Source organism: Dendrobates tinctorius, unplaced genomic scaffold, assembly GCF_039654945.1.
Source record: "Dendrobates tinctorius isolate UK_male_01 unplaced genomic scaffold, ASM3965494v1 ptg000107l, whole genome shotgun sequence".
NCBI lineage: Eukaryota > Metazoa > Chordata > Amphibia > Anura > Dendrobatidae > Dendrobates > Dendrobates tinctorius.
The window spans coordinates 36,658,820-36,685,440 of NW_027361775.1; the positions used below are offsets into that span (position 1 = coordinate 36,658,820).

General features: G+C 41.7%; 1 protein-coding gene across 1 annotated transcript in view; it reads right to left on the reverse strand.

Moving 5' to 3' along the window:
* Positions 1–26,621, reverse strand: part of LOC141100758 (uncharacterized) — a 450,303-nt gene that overhangs the window by 365,398 nt on the left and 58,284 nt on the right. Inside the window, 5 exon segments of the mRNA XM_073589442.1 lie at positions 9,453–9,586; positions 10,173–10,346; positions 16,409–16,576; positions 23,385–23,509; positions 23,638–23,760. Of these exon segments, the coding sequence (XP_073445543.1) occupies positions 9,453–9,586; positions 10,173–10,346; positions 16,409–16,576; positions 23,385–23,509; positions 23,638–23,760 (724 nt within the window).

Below are 26,621 nucleotides of genomic sequence, written 5' to 3' on the forward strand. Positions count from 1 at the left end.
AGAAAAAATGGACCCCAAAATTTGTTGTGTAATTTCTCCTGAGCATTCCAATACTCCATATGATGGAGAAAACTACTTGTGGACACAGCAGGGCTCGGAAGGGACAGAGCGTCATCTGATTTTTTAAAGCACATGCAAAATTTCCTTGAATCATTAGCAAACGTCATATCCCATTTGGAGAGCCCCTGACATGCTTAAACTCTGGAGCCCCCCACAAGTGACCCTATTTTGGAAGCTAGACCCATAAATAAATGTATTTAGATGTGTGGTGAGCACCTTGAACCCCCAGATGCTTCACAGAAGTTTATAACGTTGAGACGTGAAAATAATAAAATCACATTTTCCTCAGAAAAATGTTATTTTAGACCCAAAATTGCACCATACAATTTGTTGTGCAATTTTTCCTGAGTATGCTGATACCCCATATGTGGGGAAATACTACTTTTTAGACACAATGCAAAGTTCGAAAGGGAAGAGGTGCCATATTGGTGTTCAGATTTTGCTGGAATGGTTTGAGTTTTGCCATGTCACTTTGGCAGAGACCTTGAGGTGCCTGGAAAACAAAAAAAACCCTATATGTGAATTAATTTTACAAACTACAGTCATGGCCAAAAGTTTTGAGAATGACACAAATATTAATTTTTACAAAATCTACTGCTTCATTTTTTCTAATGGCAATTTGCATATACTCCAGAATGTTATAACGAGTGATCAGCTTAACAGCAATTACTTGCAAAGTCAATATTTGCCTAGAAAATTAACTTTATCCCCCAAAACACATTTCAACATCATTGCAGCCCTGCCTTAAAAGGACCAGCTAACATCGTTTCAGTGATTGCTCCATTAACACAGGTGTGGGTGTTGATGAGGACAGGGCTGGAGATCAACCTGTCATGATTAAGTAAGAATGACACCACTGGACACTTTAAAAGGAGGCTGGTGCTTGGCATAATTGTTTCTCTTCTGTTAACCATGGTTATCTCTAAAGAAACACGTGCAGTCATCATTGCACTGCACAAAAATGGCCTAACAGGGAAGAGTATCGCAGCTAGAAAGATTGCACCTCAGTCAACAATCTATCGCATCATCAAGAACTTCAAGGAGAGAGGTTCCCTTGTTGCCAAAAAGGCTCCAGTGTGCCCAAGAAAGACCAGCAAGCACCAGGACCGTCTCTTAAAAGTGTTTCAGCTGCAGATCGGGCTACCAGCAGTGCAGAGCTTGCTCAGGAATGGCAGCAGGCAGGTGTGAGTGCATCTGCACGCACTGTGAGGCCGAGACTCTTGGAGCAAGGCCTGGTCTCAAGGAGGGCAGCAAAGAAGCCACTTCTCTCCAGAAAAAATATCATGGACAGACTGATATTCTGCAAGAGGTACAGGGAGTGGACTGCTGAGGACTGGGGTAAAGTCATTTTCTCTGATGAATCCCCTTTTCGATTGTTTGGGACATCTGGAAAATGGCTTATTCGGAGAAGACCAGGTGAGCGCTACCACCAGTCTTGTCTCATGCCAACTGTCAAGCATCCTGAAACCATTCATGTGTGGGGTGGCTTCTCAGCCAAGGGAATGGGCTCTCTCTCAGTCTTGCCTAAAAACACAGCCATGAATAAAGAATGGTACCAGAATGTCCTCCAAGAGCAACTTCTCCCAACCGTCCAAGAGCAGTTTGGCGATCAACAATGCCTTTTTCAACATGATGGAGCACCTTGCCATAAAGCAAAGGTGATAACTAAATGGCTCAGGGAACAAAACATAGAGATTTTGGGACCATGGCCTGGAAACTCCCCAGATCTTAATACCATTGAGAACTTGTGGTCAATCATCAAGAGACGGGTGGACAAACAAAAACCTTCAAATTCAGACAAAATAAAAGCATTGATTTTGCAAGAATGGACTGCTATCAGTCAGGATTTGATCCAGAAGTTGATTGAGAGCATGCCAGGGAGAATTGCTGAGGTCCTGAAGAAGAAGGGTCAACACTGCAAATATTGACTTGCTGCATTAACTCATTCTAACTGTCAATATAACCTTTTGTTACTCATAATATGATTGCAATTATATTTCTGTATGTGATAAAAACATCTGACAAACACACATAAAAACCAGAGGGCAGCAGATCATGTGAAAATATAATATTTGTGTCATTCTCAAAACTTTTGGCCATGACTGTACACTCCCTAGTGAATTCACCTACGGGTGCAGTGATCATATTGACACCATGGGTGTGTCACAGAATTTTATACCATCGGGTAGTGAAGAAAAAATATCTACATTTTTACCACCAAAATTTAGTTTTAGCCCCATATTTAATTTTTTTCACACAAGTGGGTAACAATGGCACCATAATTTGTCCCACAATTTCTACTGAACATAGCAATACCCCATATGTGGCTGGACAGTGCTACTTAGCCATACTCGTGAAAAAAGGAGCGCCATTTGCCTCCTGGAGAGCAGAATTTCCTTAAACAGTTTGAGGACTCCATATACAGAGCTTTTAATTGCTAGAACAGTAGAATACTCCCTCAAGTATCCCCATTCTGGAAATTATACCCCTCTAGGAATTCATCTACAGGTGTAGTGATGATTTTGACTCCATGAATATTTTGCAGAAACAAGCAGCAATGAATGTCGCCGAATGAAAATTACAAACTGCTGTTGAAGCGACCAGTACGCTGTAGTGACCAGTGCGTTGCAGTCACCAGAATGTTATGCCCAGCCCGTGCTTCTGGAGACATTTACCCGTAAATTAGGTGGGCTCTCATTGCTTCAGAAATGCCAAACATGTGGACGCTATATGTGGCTTAGGTACACTGTAGGGCTCAGAATGAAGGGGGCATTTGGTTTTGGGAGTGAAGAATTTACTGAATTTCTTTTGGAGGGTTATGGAGTCATTTCGATTTTCCAGAGGCTTTGTACCACCAGTAATGTGAAAGCCCTCTATATTTACTTAAACAGACGACAGACCTGAGTAAAGGCTTGCTTTTTTTTGTGGATTGAGTTGAAGCTTTTATTGGGAACATTTTACATATCGTTAGGGATCACAGTTATCCGTCTTGATTCAGATGAAACCCCCAAGGGATCTATTCACTATAATGAGGCAGCAGAGTTACTCTGGACTCCATCTGCCCTCTGTTCAGTGGTGTACTTCCTTTCAGAAGTTCACAAAACTGTGGCCGACATCACTTTTATGCAACCCTAAAAAGACGGACACCGCCGAATCACAGGTCAGACGGCATCCACAGTGCCTCCATCTGCCTCATTATAGGGAAACTTTCACCAGAGGTTCCATCTGAATCATGAATTTCATAGATTTACATGAAAACCCTAATGTACCGTATTTTTCGGACCATAAGACGCACTTTTTTCCCACAAAATTTTTGGGGAAAGTGGGGGGTGCGTCTTATGGTCGCAATGCACGGTACCTGGTGCGCTGGTGGCAGCGGGCGAGGCTCTGCGGTGCGGTGGTGGCAGCGGGCGGCGCTCTGCGGTGCGGTGGTGGCAGCGGGCTGTGCTCCGGTGCAGGGGCGGCGGCTCCGCCGGCGTTTCTTCGCAGCCCGGAGGCCCCCGCACACCCCTTGCTGGGCGCCGCCATGTTGCGGTGGCCTCCGGGAGCATGGACTCTGGCAAGATGGCCGCCGGTCCGGGGACGGCGCATGCGCAGCTTCAGATCTCGTGCCGAGATCTCGGGGGACGAGATCTCGCTGCCGAGATTTGAATCTCGTCCCCCGAGATCTCGGCACGAGATCTGAAGCTGCGCATGCGCCGTCCCCGGACCGGCGGCCATCTTGCCGGCATCCATGCTCCCGGAGGCCACCGCAACATGGCGGCGCCCAGCAAGGGGTGTGCAGGGGCCTCCGGGCTGCGAAGAAACGCCGGCGGAGCCGCCGCCCCTGCACCGGAGCACAGCCCGCTGCCACCACCGCACCGGAGAGCGCCACCCGCTGCCACCACTGCAGAGCCCACCTGCCCCCACCACCGCAGAGCCCACCTGCCCCAGCACAGCTGCCCCTGCCCCAGCACAGCTGCCCCTGCCCCAGCACAGCTGCCCCTGCCACAGCTGCCCCTACCCCAGCACAGCTGCCCCAGCACAGCCCACCCTCCCCAGCCCCAGCGCAGCTGCCCCAGCACAGAGCCGCCGCCACCGCACGAGCCTGGACCACTGAATGACCCCTGTGACTACTTCTCCACCTGTGCCAGATCCCTTCCCAGGTAAGCTGAATTCGGACTGTAAGACGGACCCCCATTTGACACATTATTATTTTTTTTCCCTATTTTCCTTCTGAAAATAGGGGTGCGTCTTATGGTCCTGTGCGTCTTATAGTCCGAAAAATACGGTAAGTGCTTAGCGCAGAGCACAGGATAAATATGCTCCAAGCCTTACTGCTATCTTTAGGAGGCAGAATGAAAAAATCAACAGAAGGTGAAGAATTGGTTTTATTTATTTTTTACACTGTTCCTTGTGTGGTATAAGTGATTGTGTGATTTTATTCATCGGGCCAGTGTGATTATAGCGATACCAGATTTATATTGTGTTTTTTTGTTTGGCTGCTGTCACACACTAAAAAACGCTTTTTATTGCAAAAAATAGTTTTTGCATCACCATATTTTAAAAGCTATAATTTTTCCATATTTTGGCCCACAGAGTTATATGAGGGATTATTTTCTGCAGGACGAGTTGACGTTTTTATCGGTAACATTTTTTATCACTTTCTATTCCAATTTTTGGGAGACAGTATGAACAAAAACCAGCAATTCAGGATTTTTTTTTGAGGGTGGGGTTTATGCCATTTCCTGTGTGGTAAAATTGATAAGACAGTTTTAATCTTTGGGTTAGTATGATTACAGCAATACCTTATTTATATCTTTTTTTTATGTTTTGGCGCTTTTACACAATAAAAACTATTTTATAGAAAAAATAATTATTTTTGCATCTCTTTATTCTGAGAGCTATTACTTTTTTATTTTTCCGCTGATGGAGCTGTACGATGGCTTTTTTTTTGCGGGACAAGATGATGTTTTCATCTGTACAATATTTGTTAATATTCATCTTTTTGATTGCGTTATATTCTACTTTTTGTTTTGTGGTCTCATGATAAAGCAATGTTTTTGTCTTGTTTTTAAATTTGTATGGTGTTCACTAAAGGGGCTAACTAGTGGGACAGCTTTATAGGTCGGGTCATTGCAGACACTGCAATACCAAATATCTGTACTTTTACTGTTTATATTTTTTCATGCAAATATGTATTTATAGATAATAATAATAATAATAATCTTTATTTATATAGCGCCAACATATTCCGCAGCGCTTTACAGTTTAACAGTTTCAAAACACAAGTCATAAGTAACAACGTTAACAATACAATAATTAAAGCAAAATAAGATAATAAGATGACCCTGCTCGTGAGAGCTTACAATCTACAATGAGGTGAGTCTTTTTATTTTTAAAAAAATATTTGTACAATTATTTTTAAAAAAATTCTGTTTTTAACTTATTTACCTTGTCCCACTATGGGCCTATCATTTTTTGCAGGCTGATTGCTTGTAGAGTATGGGGATGCAGCAGCATCCCCATACTATTCAAACTGTCAACTTGGCACAGACATAAAAAGTTGCTGATAATGCACTGCGCATAATCTAGCAACATTTCTAGTTCTGGTGACTGTGATGTTGTCATGATGACATTGAGTCATCATGGCAATAATCGGGACCCCGAGTCATGTCGCGGGGTCTCCGATCCAAAGGCACAGGGGCTGTCATCCCTGTTCCCGCTCCCGGAATGCTGCAATCGAGTTTGATCATAGCATTCAGGGGGTTAGAGTGCCGGGAGTGGTGTACGACCTCTCTTGGCATTTAGTGTCGGCTGTCATCTGTCAGAATCAGCTGACACCTGGTGGTGATCGCCTTCACACCACCCGTGTGTACAGGTGATCACGATGACGTAATAATCCATCCCTGGTAAAATAGGCCCAGGGCACATTGACAAATTATTACGACAGATGTTAGAAAGGGGTTAAAGACTATTGTATGTTTGGGTTGGGGACATGATTTGTGGCACTTACTAATATATACAGTAAGTATTACACTTTCTGTATTTGCCACTGCAGCTTTACACACAAACTGCACAGCTCTCCTGTCCACAATATGGCTACCGATTAGGAACATGTGACAAGACCTGTCCATTATTCTTCTCCAATGATAAAAAGTTTCTCATGTGAAGTGATTTTCGATTGGAGTAAGCTGATGGACAGAACTGATCACATATCAATACAACAGACATTTTATGGACTGGAGAGCTAAGCAGTTTTCTGAGGAAGGTGGGACAAATAAGAACAAGAGTAGGACCTGGAATTCTTATATATTAGTAAGTGCCATAAAATCATTTCCGCCTTATACAAACCCTTTAACCGCTTCCCGACCGCCCACTGTAGATAAACGTTGGCGCTTGCTGGGTTTTGTGCAGCGCCGATGTTTATCTACTGTCAGCGGTTTTGTGCCCCCCGGGACCCCCTCATACCTTATAACGCGGGGATCCCGGTGCACAATGCATGCTGGGACCCCCGACGTCATCGAGACCTGATTGGTTCAGGTCCTGATGACGTCGCGTCACAGCAGCCAATGAGAGAGCTCGCTGGGAAAGCTGCTTGTTTCCCGGCGATCTCCCTCATTATAACGCGACTTCTCCTCTGAGCTCATGCTGACAGATGAGCAGAGGTGAAGCAGCGTTACTGTGTGACTAGATCGCTGCCTGGCACAGCTGATCGCTGCCTGGCACAGCTGTGCCAGGCAGCGATCTTGTCACACAGTAACGCTGCTTCACCTCTGCTCATCTGTCAGTGTGAGATCAGAGGAGAAGTGGCTTTACTATGTGCCGGGCAGCGATCTTGTCACATAGTAACGCTGCTTCTCCTCTGATCATCTGTCAGTGTGAGATCAGAGGAGAAGTGGCGTTACTATGAGTCAAAAATACAAAAAATAAAAAACACAAAAATAAAAAAAGTAAAGAAAAAAAAAAGCAGGTAGGCAGGCTAGGGCTAGGGCTAGGGTTAGGGCTAGGGTTAGGGCTAGGGTTAGGGCTGGGGTTAGGGCTAGGGTTAGGGTTAGGGCTAGGGTTAGGGCTGGGGTTAGGGCTAGGGTTAGGGCTAGGGGTGTGTTTGGGTTAGGGTTGGAATTCGAATTGGGGGTTTCCACTGTTTAGGTACATCAGGGGCTCTGTAAACGCAACATGACGCCTGCAGACCATTCCATCAAAGTCTGCATTCCAGAACGTCACTACTTCCCTTCCGAGCCCCACCGTGTGCCCAAACAGTGGTTCCCCACCTCATGTGGGGTACCAGCGTACTCAGGACAAATTGGACAACAACTCTTAGGGTCCAATTTCTCCTGTTACCCTTGTGAAAATAAAAATTGGGAGCTAAAAGATCATTTTTGTGGAAAAAAAATGATTTTTTTATTTTCATGGCTCTACATTATAAACTTTAGTGAAACACTTGGGGGTTCAAAGTGCTCACCATACATCTAGATAAGTTCCTTGGGGGGGTCTAGTTTCCAAACAGGGGTCACTTGTGGAGGGTTTCCACTGTTTAGGCACATCAGGGGCTCTGCAAACGCGACATGACACCTGCAGACCATTCCATCAAAGTCTGCATTCCAAAACGTCACTACTTCCCTTCCGAGCCCCACCGTGTGCCCAAACAGTAGTTTTCTTCCACATATGGGGTACCAGTGTACTCAGGACAAATTGGACAACAACTTTTGGGGTCCAATTTCTCCTGTTACCCTTGTGAAAATAAAAAATTTGGGGCTAAAAGATCATTTTGTGGAACAAAAATGATTTTTTATTTTCATGGCTCTACGTTATAAACTTCTGTGAAGCACTTGGGGGTTTAAAGTGCTCACGACACATCTAGATAAGTTCTTTAAGGGGTCTAGTTTCCAAAATGGGGTCACTTGTGGGGGTTTCCACTGTTTAGGCACATCAGGGGCTCTCCAAATGCGACATGGCGTCCTATCTCAATTCCAGGGAATTCTGCATTGAAAAAGTCAAACGGCACTCCTTCCTTTCTGAGCTCTGCCGTGTGCTCAAACAGTGGTTTAGCCCCACATACGGGGTATTGGCGTATTTGGGAGAAATTGCACAAAAAATTTTGTGGTTCATTTTCTGTTTTTACACTTGTGAAAATAAAAAAAAATGGTTCTGAAGTAAAATGTTTGTGAAAAAAAGTTAAATGTTTATTTTTTCCTTCCACATTCCATTCATTCATGTGAAGCACCTGAAGGGTTAATAAACTTCTTGAATGTGGTTTTGAGTACATTGAGAGGTGCAGTTTTTAGAATGGTGTCACTTTTGGGTATTTTCTGTCATATTGACCCCCCAAACTCACTTCAACTTTTAACCCTTATAACTTCCTAAAAAAAAAAAATTATGTTTCCAAAATTGTGCAGATGTAAAGTAGACATGTGGGAAATGTTATTTATTAACTATTTTGTGCGATATCACACTCTGATTTAAGGGCATAAAAATTAAAAGTTTGAAAATTACAAAATTTTCACAATTTTTGCCAAATTTTGATTTTTTTAACATATAAGCGCAGTTCATATCTAAGAAATTTTACCACTATCCTGAAGTACAATATGTCATGAGAAAACAATGTCAGAATCAGCAGGATCCATTGAAGCATTCTAGAGTTATGGCCTCATAAAGTGACACTGGTCAGAATGGAAAAAATTGGCCTGGTCACGAAGGCAAAAGCAGGCTCAGGCGCGAAAGGGTTAACACTATGATCTAATGACAATTGGATCCAATAATTTTACTAGCAGTGATAAAGCTGTTAATATACACAGTAATTGAGTCTTGTGAGTGTTTTATAGTGATATAAAACCCATGTCGTTGGTAGATGGAGTGTCACCAGCCTGATGCGGAAATAAAACAGACACAACTTAACCCTTAATTCCAAGAAGTTTAGTTACAGCTTGTCAGTCAATTTTTGGATTATTTTGCAATCGTATGATGCCTATGCGGGGTTATATTGATTTAAGAGGCAACACCTACTAAAAGTTTAACCTTTATTTTACTTATCATACTTTTTTATCCCTCTGTTAGTTGTATTATAATTTCAACTTGTAGCTATTAGTGGTGAGCGAACGTGCTCGGATAAGGTGTCATCTGAGCATGCTCGTGTCCTAGCTGAGTGTCTTCGGCATGTCCAAAAGATATGTTCACCTCCCTCTGCCTGCATGTCTCGCTGTTGTTCGACAGCCGCAACACAGGCAGGGATTATTATTATTCACTCATCACTAGTAGTGGATTTCCCATAGACTATTTATAAATAATCTCTTTTTAAATGAATGGTAAAATGATTAAGTCAGAAAAGAGATGCACATTGGCGTCACACAGACTATTGGAAGTCAAGCTTTTCCTGCTAAGTATCACACGGCTATAGTACACAAGCAATATACCTGAAGTAGCCCATTTTTGGTAAGTAGTAATTGGGAAGTGAGTTATAACTCCAGTTCATTCCTCCATCTGCATATCGCATCAGGCAGAAAGAGAAGATGCCGTCTGTGACTAACACAGCTTGGTAGGTGTTTGTCTGCAATAACAAGGGTAATATTAGATTAGTTGTGTACAATGAATATATAAGTAACACTTTTAAGTGTTAGGATATGGTAACATATTAACGAATAGGTCATCAATATCAGATTTGTACAGGTTTGACACCTGGCCCTGGTGTTGTCAGTGCTTTGGGTCCATGTGTCATCAGTGTTCGGTCAGTGAGTCACTAGTGTTTCATCAATGTTTTTCACATATGGAGAAAGAAAGAAACTAAAAATCTTGTCCTATACTTTGCAATGTTAAACACGGACAGCATAGAAGAGGGTGCATGAATGCCATCCGTGTGCTGTGTGTGTTTTTCATGAACCCATAGACTTGTAGTAGTACTTGTACAGACACACAGTGCATGAAAAAACATAGGTACGTGTTGTATCCTTCAAAAATACGGATAAAACACGTTCACGCAACACATATTGTACGTCTGAATTAGGAATAAAATCAGGTGGTGGCAAAAATCACTGGAATTGTTCTTCTGTGGAATTGGGGTTGCTGTAAAAGTTTTACAAAAAAGGAAACATTTTAAGAAACATATAAGAAAGTGCTTAAGTTTCTACTCATCTCACCTCCAAGGAATTAAAGAAATACCCCGGATATGGTGGAACCTGATGCCACGTTATCTTAATGGCCCAGAGAGCTTTAAAATCCACAGGAAGTGAAGGAAAATATGACTTTATTTCAGATTCAAGGTTGGTTTTGAAGTCTTTGTCTTGATTGGGTGAATGCTGGAAGTCATAAGTCTGCAAAAAAGGAGAAAAGGAAGATTTAGATTTATAAGGTAAGAAAAATTGAATAGCAAAAACTTTATGACTTTCATAGTCTTAGATTTTAGCTGTTTTTCTTTGAGAGAACACTGTAATTCCAGCACATTACTTAGGACACTGAGGAAACATTATTTAGCTAAAAGAAAACATTATGTCTATTCATAGTAACATAGTAACATAGTAATTAAGGTTGAAGGAAGACTTTAAGTCCATCTAGTTCAATCCATATCCTATTCTAACCTGCCCTAACATGTTGATCAGGAGGAAGGCAAAAAAAACCCATGTGGCAATCAGTAAGCTTCACATTGGGGGAAAAATTCCTTCTCGACTCCACATACGGCAATCAGACTAGTTCCCTAGATCAACGCAATATCAAGGAAACTAGTGTATATACCATGTAATATTATACTTTTCAAGCGAGGCATCCAGTCCCCTCTTAAATTTTAGTAGGGAATCACTCATTATAACATCATACGGCAGAGAGATCCATTGTCTCACTGCTCTTACAGTAAATAATCTGTGTCTGTGATTATACTTGAACCTTCTTTCCTCCAGATGTAGCGGATGCCCCCTTGATCCCGTCTCAAGTCTAAGAGTAAAAAGGTCATTAGAGAGGTCTTCGTACTGTCCCAACATATATTTATACATTAAAATAAGATCAACGCTTAGCCTTCGTTTTTCCAAACTAAATAACCCCAAGTGTAATACCCTGTCTTGGTATTGCAGACCCCCCCAGTTCCCTAATAACCTTGGTCGCTCTTCTCTGCACCCGCTCCAGTTCAGCTATGTCTTTCTTATAAACCGGAGACCAGAACTGTACACAGTATTCTAAGTGTGGTCGCACTAGCGACTTATATAGAGGTAAAATTATGTTCTCCTCATGAGCATCTATGCCTCTTTTAATGCATCCCATTATTTTATTTGCCTTTCAAAAATTCCCAGCAAGAAATTGGGTATATAAAGTATGTTAATATATAAATCCAATTATTTATGGACCAATAATATTAACCCCAATATATATCAACAGGACTACAATTGTATACTCCAAATAATACTACAATTTACCAAAGAATGGAGTTCCATACAAAGAATAATAAAAAAATACTTTTATTATGTCCAATATTGTGCACATGTAACAAACAAGTAAAAAAAACTGGAAAAAAAAATCCTTTTTTAAAATTACATAGGTCCAAGGCATATAAGGATAATTAATTGTATCAAAGCACATAAGTCACCAATACAAATGACATGTAAAAAATACAAAAGTACATCCTCAATGAAACCGCAGGCATACAATTTAGTGCAAAGGGAATCCACCCTCAATCTATAAACTTCCCAGCGCTAGTTAAAAGGAAAAAATACGTTATCACCAAAGGTGCTTGTTAGTGCTTACGCATAAGTAATGTTGCTGTTGTGCCCGGGAGACACGTACCACCCCTTGACGCGCGTTTCACGTTTGCTTTATCATCTGCAAATAATGAAATTCCACTCTCTATGCCCCCTGCAAGGTCATTAATACAGTTGTGGCCAAAAGTATTGACACCCCTGCAATTCTGTCAGATAATACTCAGTTTCTTCCCGAAAATAATTGCAAACACAAATTCTTTGGTATTATTATCTTCATTTAATTTGTCTTAAATGAAAAAACACAAAAAGAATTGTCCTAAAGCCAAATTGGATATAATTCCACACCAAACATAAAAAAGAGGGTGGACAAAAGTATTAGCACTGTTCGAAAAATCATGTGATGCTTCTCTAATTTGTGTAATTAACAGCACCTGTAACTTACCTGTGGCACCTAACAGGTGTTGGCAATAACTAAATCACACTTGCAGCCAGTTGACATGGATTAAAGTTGACTCAACCTCTGTCCTGTGTCCTTGTGTGTACCACATTGAGCATGGAGAAAAGAAAGAAGACCAAAGAACTGTCTGAGGACATGAGAAACCAAATTGTGAGGAAGCATGAGCAATCTCAAGTCTACAAGTCCATCTCCAAAGACCTGAATGTTCCTGTGTCTACCGTGCGCAGTGTCATCAAGAAGTTTAAAGCCCATGGCACTGTGGCTAACCTCCCTAGATGTGGAAGGAAAAGAAAAATTGACAAGAGATTTCAACGCAAGATTGTGAGGATGTTGGATAAGGAACCTCGACTAACATCCAAACAAGTTCAAGCTGCCCTGCAGTCCAAGGGTACAACAGTGTCAACCCATACTATCCGTCGGCGTCTGAATGAAAAGGGACTGTATGGTAGGAGACCCAGGAAGACCCCACTTCTTACCCCGAGACATAAAAAAGCCAGGCTGGAGTTTGCCAAAACTTACTTGAAAAAGCCTAAAACATTTTGGAAGAATGTTCTCTAGTCAGATGAGACAAAAGTAGAGCTTTTGGGGCAAAGGCATCAACATAGAGTTTATAGGAGAAAAAGAGGCATTCAAAGAAAAGAACATGGTCCCTACAGTCAAACATGGCGGAGGTTCCCTGATGTTTTGGAGTTGCTTTGCTGCCTCTGTCACTGGACTGCTTAACTGTGTGCATGGCATTATGAAGTCTGAAGACTACCAACAAATTTTGCAGCATAATGTAGGGCCCAGTGTGAGAAAGCTGGGTCTCCCTCAGAGGTCATGGGTCTTCCAGCAGGACAATGACCCAAAACACACTTCAAAAAGCACTAGAAAATGGTTTGAGAGAAAGCCCTGGAGACTATTAAGGTGGCCAGCAATGAGTCCAGACCTGAATCCCATAGAACACCTGTGGAGAGATCTAAAAATGGCAGTTTGGAGAAGGCACCCTTCAAATATCAGGGACCTGGAGCAGTTTGCCAAAGAAGAATGGTCTAAAATTCCAGCAGAGCATTGTAAGAAACTCATTGATGGTTACCGGAAGCGGTTGGTCGCAGTTATTTTGGCTAAAGGTTGTGCAACCAAGTATTAGGCTGAGGGTGCCAATACTTTTGTCTGGCCCATTTTTGGAGTTTTGTGTGAAATGATCAATGTTTTGCTTTTTGCTTCATTCTCTTTTGTGTTTTTTCATTTAAGACAAATTAAATGAAGATAATAATACCAAACAATTTGTGATTGCAATCATTTTCAGGAAGAAACTGAGTATTATCTGACAGAATTGCAGGGGTTTCAATACTTTTGGCCACAACTGTAAATATGTTAAAAAGAAGCAGGCTCAATACTCACCCTGTGTTACCCCACTGTGAACCGTGACCCAGTTCGAGTGTGCTCCATTAATAACCATCCTTTGTTTCGCTTCCCTGAGCCCAGCTCTTAACCCACTTACACATATTTTCCCCTATCCCTATTTTATGTATCAACCTTTAGTGTGTCACCATATCAAAAGCTTTTCAAAAGTCCATGTACACAATGTCAACTGCATTTCCTTGGTCCAGTCCAGAACTTAACTCTTCATAGAAGCTTATCAGATTAGTCTGACAGGAACGGTCCCTCATAAACCCATGTTGATATTGGGTCATGAGGTTATTCTTCTTCAGATACTCCAGTATAGTATCTCTTAGAAAACCCTCCAGGATTTTACCCACAGTAGAGGTTAAGCTCACTGGCCTATAATTTCCAAGTTCAGTTTTTGTCCCCATTTTGAATATTGGCACCACATTTGCTATATGCCAGTCCTGTGGTACAGACCCTGTTATTATGGAATCCTTATAGATTAAAAATAATGGTCTATCAATGGCTGTACTTAATTCCTGCCACACTCGGGGGTGTATCCCATCCGGGCCTGGGGATTTGTCAATTTTAGTGATTTTTAAATGCCGCAGTACTTCATGCTGGGTTAAGCAGGTGACATTTAATGGAGAATTTTTTTTTTTATCACTGATCATATTGTCTGCCATGGGATTTTCTTGTGTAAATACTGTTGAAAAAAAGTCATTTAGCATATTGGCATTTTCTTCATCCTCATCCACCATTTCACCCAGACTATTTTTAAGGGGACCAACACTATCATTTTTTAGTTTCTTACTTTTTATGTAGTTAAAGAATATTTTGGGATTATTTTTACTTTCTCTGGCAATGAGTTTTTCTGTCTCAATCTTTGCTGCCTTGATTTTCTTTTTGCTTTAAGTCTCTAAATGCTTTCTTTTTGTCACTTATTGCACCCCTTACAGCTCTATTTAACCTTAGCGGTTTCCTCCTATTTCAAGCATGCTTAATCCCATACGGTATATATTGTGCACAGGTCCAATTCAGGATGCTAATAATCGTCTCCCATTTTCTTTGTGTATTTTTATGTCTTGATATCGTCCCAATTAATTGCACCAAGATCATCTCTCATCCGTTGGAATTTTGCCTTCCTGAAGTTTAGTGTCCTTGTAACCCCTCTACTACACATCTTATTATAGGATACATGAAAACTTATTATTTTGTGATCACTATTACTCAAGAAACCCCCAACCCTTATATTTGAAATGCGGTCTGGCCTGTTGGTTAATATTAGGTCTAGCAGTGCCCCTCCTCTTGCTGGGTCCTGAACCAGTTGTGAAAGGTAATTGTCTCTCATAGTTGTCAAAAACCTATTACCTTTGCTGGAACTGCAGGTTTCGGTTCCCCAATGTATTTCAGGGTAGTTGAAGTCCCCCATAATAATGACTTCTCCTTGAGTCGCAGCTTTGTCTATTTGCTTTACGAGGATATTCTCCGTTGCTTCCATTATTTTTGGAGACTTATAATAAACCCCTATCAGTAATTTATTATTTTTTCCCCCTCCCCTTATCTCCATCCACAGAGACTCTACATTTTCATTAGATTCACATATATTATCCCACAGGATGGGTTTTATGGATGATTTTACATATAGACACTCCCCCTCGCTTATTTGTGCGGTCATTTCTGAACAGACTATAGCCATGTAAATTAACCGCCCAGTCATGGCTCTCGTCCAGCCTTGTCTCAGATATCCCCACCATGTCATAATTATGCTCCAACAAAATTAATTCTAATTCCTCCATTTTGTTGGCGAGGCTTCTGGCATTAGTATACATGCACTTTAAGTATCTCTCTGTACCTCTATTCTTTCTTAAATTATTAACTGTTCTAACCCCCATGACACCCCCACCCCCAATTTAATTATTTGTGCCCAGGTCTCTATCTGTATTATCTTCCCCTCCTATAAAATGAAGACCCTCCCCCCAATCCCTAGTTTAAACACTCCTCCAACCTTCTAGCCATTCTCTCCCCACCACAGCTGCACCTTCCCCATTGAGGTGCAGCCCGTCCCTAGCGTAGAACCTGTAGTCAACTGAGAAGTCGGCCCAGTTCTCCAGGAACCCAAACCCCTCCTTCCTACACCAATTCTTGAGCCACTTATTAACCTACCTAGTTTCCTGTTGCCTCTCTGGCGTGGCACGTGGTGCAGGCAGTATTTCAGAAAATACCACCTTGGAGGTCCTTGCTTTAAGCTTGCAGCCTAATTCCCTGAAATCATCTTTAAGGACCATCCACCTACCTCTAACTTTGTCATTTGTGCCAATGTGCACCATGACTGCTTGGTCCACAACAGCCCTTCCCAGTACTCTGTCAACCCTATCAGCGATGTTTCAGACTCGAGCGCCAGGTAGGCAGCACACTGTTCGACAATCCCTGTCCTTGTGACATATTGCCCTATCTGTTACCGTAATTATTGAGTCCCCCACTACTAGCACAGCAGTATGCACCTCGACCGCCCATTCAAGGATTGCATACATGTGGCAAGATGTACACAGGATGGCATTGCCAATAGTGGAGCACATTTCCTAATGAGGATTGCACCAAACAGAAAAGTTAAATAAAAATAAATGCAAAGCATTAATAAAATACAAATAGTAATTCAGTAATACCTCCCTTGACAGCTCCCTTAATCCAAAGTCACTGAATCACAAATTACACACTTACCACTGTTCGCACTTACGTTCCAGTCACACTCAGCTCGTTCACACTCCCTCAGGCAGAAGTTTTAAAGAGATTTTTTTTCCCCCTCAGCAGCAATCCACCCTGCTGTTCAATGCACTTCATTTTTGTTATTAAAGATCTATCTCACCTGATAGTAAAGTTCTCCTTGCTTTCTGGAGAAATCTGCATCTGCCCAGAAAATGGCAATCATCGGAGGAGTAATTTGATCGTTGTCATAGAAGTTAGAAGGGTATTTCTGGTTGTAAACTGGGTCATAGAAATTTCGCCTGAAAACTATAATGCCATTGTCTGTGAACTGTTGAAATAAACATAGAGGAAAATATATTCACATGGCTATTCAGGCGTATAACAGTGAAGATCTGTCAGTAATATGCAAAACCAGAAAGTAATCATGACTCAAGGCAAAAGCCACGGGAAATGAATATTTTTCCACACTTTTACAGAGGTAAATGGCAGCTAGTTTAATAGAGATGTGAAGTATAGAGGTTGGCAGCATATACTGTACAACTATATAATATACAGTGCACTCTGTACATATTCTGTGTATTATTGAATACAATATTGCTTGCAGTCTAACCTTTTAAAAAGTTTTCCATGTTAATTCTTATTTATAATGCAAGAAAAATAATCAGAATTGAGAGTCCTCAGTGGTTGATACCTTTTAATGGCTAAAGGTATCAACCACTGAGGACTCTCAATTCTGATTATTTTTCTATCTACTGGCTAACACGGTACAAAGATATACATCTTTCCTGTATTTATAATGCAAAGACTAAAACAATGTGTAGAGTAATTAGAGCATATAAGAGCATTTAATTAATTGAAAGCGAGAGTCCACCAATAGGATTGTTAAAAACACTATTAAAATCTATGTAGAAAAAACTCCTTCCATGAAAAAAAGAAAAAAGCTCAGGGGTACTGCAATAGGATGCTTAGGGACCGCAGAGCAAACCTCAATGCCAGAGGTCCCTTCTTACACCTACTTTGTGTACCTCTGAGTGTGTGTGTGTGTGTGTGTGTGTGTGTGAATTGGGAGTTTGCTGCTTACCACTCTTCGGGCACAAGTGATATGATGGTATGTGGACCTTATACATATGTAGTCAATCGGGGAAGCCAACAACCGTTTTAAAAAGGTTAGCTTAAGACTTCTTTAGTTGAATTCTTGAGCCAGATCTTTTTTTTAAAGTGGAAAAAATTATTTATTGCTTCATGCAAGTAGCAAAAAAGCACAGTTTTTTTTCTGTGTATCCCACGACAGCCTGCAGCAGTATTGTGTGGCTGTGCAGGCACAGCTGTGTGGCTGTGAATATAGCACCATTCAAAGGGGTTGTCCACCACCAGGACAACCGGCTCATTAACCAAATGCCTTGCCCCGACAAAACAAAAAAGCCCACACTCACTTTCCGCCCCAGCGCCACTTCAGTGGTGCCAGCACTTGCTGCCTGTGGGCTCTCACAGCGCTGTTGTGACACATCAATTTGGCACTCAATCAGCATCAGCACCATGTCCCTGGCCCTGAATGACAACCTGCCTCAATGCTGAGTGTCAGTCAGGGCCGGGTGCGCAGTTACAGCCATCACTCTGTATTCTCAGAGCGGTGACCAAACCTTAGCCAGTGCCACCTCCATGACTGAAACAAGGAGAATATAGTTAATTTTCAGGTAAGTGCAGGCCCCAGGCAGGTTAGTAACGCTATTAACCGGTACATTATCCCCATATATGCAGGTTAATAGTGTTTTTTTTCTGATGATAGGTTCACTTTAACTCTTCAATTTACTCAGTCACTACACACTCTCCCCTTGTGACCTACTGATCAACAGTACCTTATCTTCTCAGAATATATTCAATAAATGCCAGTAACCAGGAACTAGCTTTCTGAAATGCCAATGTAATTCCTCCCCACATGGACTGACACTAAATGTTAACAATGTCATAGCTGTGACAGGGTCACAGAAGCCATATGTGAGGGGAGTTATGTATTGGGAAGGTTGTTATCCTGCATGATGTGAAACCCACTAGTTTCCCTCCAGCATGATTTGTGCTGAGAGTAAATCAGCAGTTACCAGGGTCTGGGTTTTGTTGTGAGTGGGTGTAAGGCAGTGGTTCCCAAACTTCAGTCCTCGCAGACCCCAACAGGTCATATTTTCAGGATTTCCATAGTGTTACACATGTGAGAGAATTCCTGATGCCTTGAAGATACTTCCATCACCTGTGAAATACTATGAAAATCCTGAAAACATGACCTGTTGAGGGCCGTGAGGACTGGAGTTTAGGAAACACTGGTGTAAGAGATGGGCAATGCCTAGTCTAGTCTAGCAGTTCATTTGCTGAGGTAATCTGGAGAAATATCACCCCATGCTTCCAGAAGCCCCTCTCGCAAGTTGGTTTGGCTTGGTGGGCACTTTTTGCGTACCATATGGTCAAGCTGCTCTCACAACAGGTCAATGGAGTTGAGATCTGGTGACTGCGCTGGCCACTCCATTACAGAGAGATTACGAGCTGCCTGCTTCTTCCCTTAATAGTTCTTGCATAATTTGGAGGTGTGCTTTGGGTCATTGTCCTGTTGTAGGATGAAATTGGCTCCAATCAAGCGCTGTCCACAGGGAATGGCATGGCGTTGCAAAATGGAGTGAATGCCTTCTTTATTCAAAATCCCTTTTACTTTGTACAAATCTCCCACTTTACCAGCACCAAAGCAATCCCAGACCATCACATTACCTCCACCATGCTTGACAGATGGCATCAGGCACTCTTCCAGCATCTTTTCAGTTGTTCTGCATCTCATGAATATTCTTCTGTGTGATCCAAACACCTCAAACTTGTATTCGTCTGTCCATAACATTTTTTTCCAATCTTCCTCTGTCGAATGTCTGTGTTCTTTTGCCCATATTAATCTTTTCCTTTTATTAGCCAGCCTCAGATATGGCTTTTTCTTTGCCACTCTGCCCTGAAGGCCAGCATCCCAGAGTCGCCTCTTCGCTGTAGACGCTGGCACTGGCGTTTTGCGTGTACTATTTAATGAAGATGCCAGTTGACCTGTGAGGTGTCGATTTCTCAAAGTACTGACTCTAATGTACTTGTCATGTTCCTCAGTTGTGCAGCGGGGCCTCCCACTTCTCTTTCTACTATGTTTAGAGCCTTTTTGTGCTCTCCTCTGAAGGGAGTAGTACACACCGTTGTAGGAAAGCTTCAGTTTCTTGGAAATTTCTTGCATGGAATAAGCCTTAATTTCTAAGAACACGAATAGACTGTCGAGTTTCATATGAAAATTCTTTTTTTCTGGCCATTTTGAGAGTTTAATGGAACCAACAAATGTAATGCTCCAGATTCTCAACTAGCTCAAAGGAAGGTCAGGTTTATAAGCTTCTATAATCAGCCAAACTGTTTTTTTCAGCTGTGCTAACATACTTGCACAAGGGTTTTTCATGGGTATTCTAACCATCCATTAGCCTTCTTAAGGCCCCGTCACACTAAACGATGCACCAGCGATCCCGACAACGATACGACCTTGTCAGGATCGCTGGTGCCTCGCTACATGATCACTGGTGACTTGTCAAACAGGCAGACTCACCAGTGATCAGGACCAGTGAGGACGCTGGTATCTAAGGTAAATATTGGGTAACTAAGCACACGCGTCACTTAGATACCCGCTGTGTACCTTAGAAACCAGGTCCCAGCGCGACCACGCTGGTATCCAAGGTACACAGCGGGTAACTAAGTGACGTGCGCTTAGTTAGTTACCCAATATTTACCTTAGATACCAGCTCCCAGTGTCTGCTTACAGCGCTGGGAGCTCACTGATCGTTGGTCTCTCGCTGCCACACGCAATGATGCGCTCTGGCCAGCGGGAGACCAACGATCAAAAAATGGCCCAGGACATTGCTGCACGATCAGTGATACCCGGCAGAGGGTCCGGTCGCTTATACATGTCACACAGCAAGATCGCTGGCGAGATCGCTGTTGCGTCACAAAATCAGCGATCTCGCTAACGATCTCGCTGTGTGTGACGGGGCCTTTACACTGTTAGCAAACACAAAGTACCGTAAGAACACTGGAGTGATGGTTGTTGGAAATGGGCCTCTATACACCTATGAAAATATTGCATTACAAACCAGACATTTGCAACTAGAATAGTCATACCATATTAAAAATGTAGAGTGTATTTCTGAATCATTTAATGTTAGCTTCATTGGAAAAAACTGTGCTTTTCTTTCAAAAATAAGGAAATTTCTAAGTGACCCTAAACTTTTGAACGGTAGTATACATATATAGAAGGGTCCCTACGCCAATTTTTTTATTTTTTTATTCAATAAATACATAAATACTTAAATAATTAAAGAAAAATGCTTAGGATCCCTCCCATCTGTGACAGCCAGCCAAGCTAGTAAAGACAGCAGAGGCTGTCATTCTCAGATGAAAAGGGCCATAGATATTGGCTTTCCACAGTCTAAAAATAGCAGCCTGCAGTCACCCCAGAAAAGTTGTATCCATTAAATGCGTCAATTCTGGCACTTTGCAAAGCTCTTCCCACTTGCCTAGTGGGATAATAGTTTTGCGTTTGATGTCAATTGTTTCATGTCCATTGACATCAAGCCCAAAGATTAGTAATAAAGAGGTGTCTATAAGACACCGCTATTATTAAGCCTGTAATCTAAAGTAATACAGACACAGGAAAAAGTCTTTTAATTGAAATAAACACACCTCGATCATCTTTTTCCTTTTTATTAAAAATTAAAAATCACAGTATTGCTCACCTGGCTACCTATAATCCATATGCCCCATGATGTGCTCCAACTCTGTTACATCTGGATGTATTGCTGAGCGGTGGCATGATAGCTCAGCCTTGCATCCAGGATACACTGACCTGAGTGTGAGAACGCGGCTACGTGTGAAAGGTGGTGATTTCATTAAGAGTTCTCATGCTCAGCTCAGTGTTTCCTGTTTGTCAGGCTCAGTGGTCTCATCATGCTATTACTCAACAATACATCCATATGTAGCAGAGTTGGACCTCGTTGTGGCACAAATGGATTATCAGCAGACAGGCGAGTATAGGTTTGCTTTATTATTTTTATTAAGGTGAACAAAAATGGGTAAAAAAGGATCAGAAAGTTTTATTTAAATTAAAGGACTTTACTCTTGTGCTTGTCTTTATTACATTTCACTATGAGGTTAGTAAGGGTGTCATAGACGCCTCCTCATTACTAGCCCCTGGGTTTGATGTCAGTGGACATAAAACAGCTGATATCAACACCACAAATTTTATCCACCTGCCACCGCACCGGTACAAGTGGGAAGAGCGAAGCCTAAGGCTAGTTTCACACTTGCTTTTTTTTGCAGCGCGTTTTTCCCGCAAAAAAACGCATTGAAAAAATGCATACAAAAGCATACAACTGCTGCGTTTTTTTCAAGCATTTTTATGAGCATGCATGAAAAAAACGCAGCGTTTTTATGCGTTTGTATGTGTTTTTAGTGCGTTTTTACCGCGTTTGCGTTTTTTTCCAACATTAGGTGGCCCCTCACACTAACCCAAACCATGACTTTACTAACCCTAACCCTGACCCTAACCCTAACCCTAACCCTGACCCTAACCCTTAACCAAATCATACTTAACCCTAACCCAAACCCTAAACCCTAACTAACCCTAACCCTAACCCTAACCCTGACCCTAACCCTAACCCTAACCCTGACCCTAACCCTAACCCTAACCCTAACCCTGACCCTAACCCTAACCCTAACCCTGACCCTAACCCTTAACAAAACCATACTTAACCCTAACCCTGACCCTAACCCTGACCATAACCCTAACCCTAACCCTGACCCTAACCCTAACCCTAACCCTGACCCTAACCCTTAACCAAACCATACTTAACCCTAATCCTGACCCTAACCCTTAACAAAACCATACTTAACCCTAACCCTGACCCTAACCCTAACCCTAACCCTGACCCTAACCCTAACCCTAACCCTAACCCTGACCCTAACCCTTAACCAAACCATACTTAACCCTAATCCTGACCCTAACCCTGACCCTAACCCTTAACAAAACCATACTTAACCCTAACCCTGACCCTAACCCTAATCCTGACCATAACCCTAACCCTAACCCTGACCCTAACCCTAACCCTAACCCTAACCCTGACCCTAACCCTAACCCTAACCCTGACCCTAACCCTTAACCAAACCATACTTAACCCTAATCCTGACCCTAACCCTGACCCTAACCCTTAACAAAACCATACTTAACCCTAACCCTGACCCTAACCCTAACCCTAACCCTGACCCTAACCCTAACCCTAACCCTAACCCTGACCCTAACCCTTAACCAAACCATACTTAACCCTAATCCTGACCCTAACCCTGACCCTAACCCTTAACCAAACCATACTTAACCCTAATCCTGACCCAAACCCCAACCCTAACCCTGACCCTGACCCTAACCCTAACCCTAAACCCCCTTAACTAACCCTAACTCTAACCCAAACCCCTAAATTCCATGGTTAAAAAAAAAAAACGCATATGCAAAAAACCGCATACATGAGCATGCCAGTGCGCACATATGCGCATCCATAGGCTATAATGGCCATTTTTAGCACAAAACGTGCGCATATGTGCGCATGCGCTTTTTTGCAGGGCCAAAAAATGCAACATGCTGCGTCTGGAAAATACAAACGCACACCCCAAAAAAACGCAGCGCATGAAAATCGCATACATGCGCTTACAAGCGCGCAGGTATGCGCACCCATGTTAAATATAGGGGAAAAAACGCATGCGCACATATGCGTTTTTTTCCAGCGCTAAAAAACGCAAATGTGAAACCAGCCTTAGCAGCTGATTTGGCGTATCTTATGCATCACAGTTGGCTGTGATTGAGCTGGAAGGCACAAGTAAAGCTTGTCGATTGGCTGCACTGCAGCCTTTCAGCAAGCTTTCTTTGGGCTGCTGAACCCAAACAATAATACGGATTTCCAGGAGAAGTCCGTGTTCGGGGTCCATGCACAGACACTAGGTCTCAGGTACGGACCCCTTACTTTACCATTCAGTTTTGCCCATCTCTACTTGCCAGTAGGTTGTACCACATTAATTTATAGAAATCTGTAACTTACATATAACATGCTGTAAAATGATGCACCAAATGGAAAATCAGTTGGGATGTCAATCATTGGAGAAACAAAGTCTAGATGTTGCAACGTAACTCTTATTCCACTTTGGTATTCAAACAATCTGTTCTCTAGAATAAAGATAACATAATAATGTATAAAGTAGATTTATATCAGTATTTTAAAAGAATTAACTGTGGCAGAATAATTAATTGTTGAAACACCACATGTTGGAAAAATATAAAATTCAAATTCATACCTTTGCAGGTAAATCCATTGCCGATATATCCAGAGTTACATTGGCAATCATATGACCCTGGAGTATTTGTACAGACAGCATTAAGGCTGCACAAGTGACGTCCAGTTGTGCATTCATCAACATCTGCAACGTACGGACAGATATTATTTAAATTCTATAATTATATATAGTTGTATATATAGTTAAATATGGACTGCTATAAATTAAAGATTTAATACATGATACATATCTGGAATAGAGATGAGTAAGCACTAAATGCTCGGGTGCTCATTGCTCGACTGAGCAATTCCTAATACCCGACTGCTCGTTTCGAGTAACAAGTATAATGGGAGTCAATGGGAAATCCCAGATCCTACAAAAAGGTCTAGGGGGAAGTGAAAATGTACAAATGGATGTGAAAAGTTCAGAATGGAAGGAGAACTGCATGCGGAAGACCCCTGGAAGCATCTCTGTCTCTCAGATTGCAGCTGAGAATAATGGTGTCATACTTTTACATCGCTTTAAGGAGTGATATTAAACATTCTAAACCAATGAGAAATTGCATTATACAGGAAAAAAATGTTAAGAAACACCTTTTCCTGCATAAAGACTTGTCTACAGGGCCAAATTTAAAAGCTATTTTAAAAAAAATTATAATTTAAGTAAACCAAATTTTTTTTTAATCAAAAAATAGGAAATTTCAGTTTCATTTGTGAAGGAAGCAAGAACTGTCAAAAATTAGAGACTCAGAGGGACTCAGATACACCTTGTCTAGACATTCTGTTGAAATTGTCATATGTTTGTACTCCTAGACTCATTAAGAATATGCATTTTTGATGTTATATACCAGCAAAATGTACTTCAGACCACGGAATAGTCAATGGGCGAGCAAAATAATACCAATACATGTTTTAACAAGTTTTTTGAGGCTTACATAGCACTGAAATGTACCCAAGAAGAGGTAATACCCTGTGGAAAAGCAATATAATACCGATAAATTTTTAAACAAGTTTTTTGAGGGTTATATGCCAACGAAATGTACTCCAGACAATGGAATAGTCTATGAGTAAGTAACATGATAAAGATACAATTTTGAACAAATTTTTTGAGTGTTATATACCAATGAAATGTACTCCAGACCATGGAATAGTCTATGGATGAGAACTGTAATAAAGATAACATTTTGAGCAAGTTTTTGAGGCTTATATACCACTGAAATTTACCCAATAATAGAGATGAGCAAACTTGTTTGGAAAACATTCCTGATCATTTCTCCTAAAAATCGGCAAAATTTAACAAAAGCTTGATAAATCATCAAGTTTTCACTAAGTGCTCTTTCAGACGTCAATGTTTCCAGTAGCAGCACAGACCAGTAAATGTCCCACACATGTGCACACGAATGACACATGATTGACATTTGTGTGTCATCAGTGTGACACATACTGGCACCTGGGAATCAGCTGTACTGTTTGTGCTGTTCCCTGAACCTTGGTGCTAAAGACAGTTCAAATCACTTTTCCCTGCTTGCGCTGTGATAAGCGCTATTAGGGGACAATGTTGATAGTCATATTAAACTGTTAGCACCAAGAACAGGTGGTCACTGATGGGACTACTACTCCCATCAGCCTACACCGGCTGCCACAGATATAAACCAGAGCAGGCAACAGTTGATGGGAGTATTCATCAGCCGACTTTGTGCTATGAATAATATAATAAAAAAGATTGTAATGGGGTCCGCTGTATTTTCGATAATCAGACTTGCAAAACTGACAGCTGCGAGCTGCAAACCTCAGCTGTCAGTATTAGAAAGGCTGGTTATCAAGAGTAGAAGAGTCCCCATGATGTTTTTTTTCAATTATTTAAATAAATCATTTAAAAAAAGGCCTGTGCTTTCCCCATTTAGACAACCATTTTGTTCACGAAATGAACTACTCCTGCTTCTGCAACAAGTACTTAGGCTAGTTTCACACTAGCTTTTCTCAGAGATGCGCAGGGCTGCGGATGTCCTCTGTGTAGCTCCACCCATTGCCGCACCTCCTCCGGTTTTCATGATGCGGTGAAAAAAAATCCAACTAGTTGCGTTCAATGCGAGTCGCCGCATCATCAAAACAACGCATGCGGACACATCCACATACATCCGCACAGCCTGTGTACCCAATGTTAAAGATAGGTACACAGGCCACATGCGGCCATAGGCGGAGTAGACCGGAGGAGGCGCGGCAATGGGCAGAGGTACATGGAGGACGTCCGCAGCCCTGCAAATCTCTGAGAAATGCTAGTGTGAAACTAGCCTTAGTGTTCATCTATGTATACCCCTCGTGGGTATTGTTTTGTACTTTTTTAAACTTTTGCACATTGTGCAATGGTGAAACTTGCACTCTATCTCTACCTCTTGTAATGACTGCTAAGTGAATTGTGATGTCCCCATCACGGCATCTTTCAGCTGGTCTTAGAGAGACCACTTGGCTAATTTTTTTTAAACCTTTGCACATTGTGCAATGGTGAAACTTGTACTGTCTAACTCTACCTAGCTACTAAGTGTATTGTCATTTCCCCAACACGGCGTCTTTCAGCTGGTCTGAGAAAGACCCTTTTACTAATTTTTTTAAACCTTTGCACATTGTGCAATGGTGAAACTTGTAATTTCTATCTCTACCGTTTGCAATAACTGCTAAATGTATTGTGAGGTCCCCAATTACGGCCTCTTTCAGTGTGTATGATACAGACCCCTTCGGGTAATTTTTGGAAACCTTTGTACATTGTGCAATGGTCACATTTCTACTCCCTATATCTTCCTCTTGTAATAACTACAAAGTGTATTGTGATGTCCCTATCATGGCATCTTTCAGTGTGTATGATACAGACCCCTTGGGTAATTTTTGGAAAACTTTGCACACTGCAATGGTGAAACTTGTACTCCCTATCTCTACCTATTTTAATAACTAGCAAAACAGAGAGGAAAGAATGATCATCAAGCCCAAAGTATATGAAAATATGAAAATACT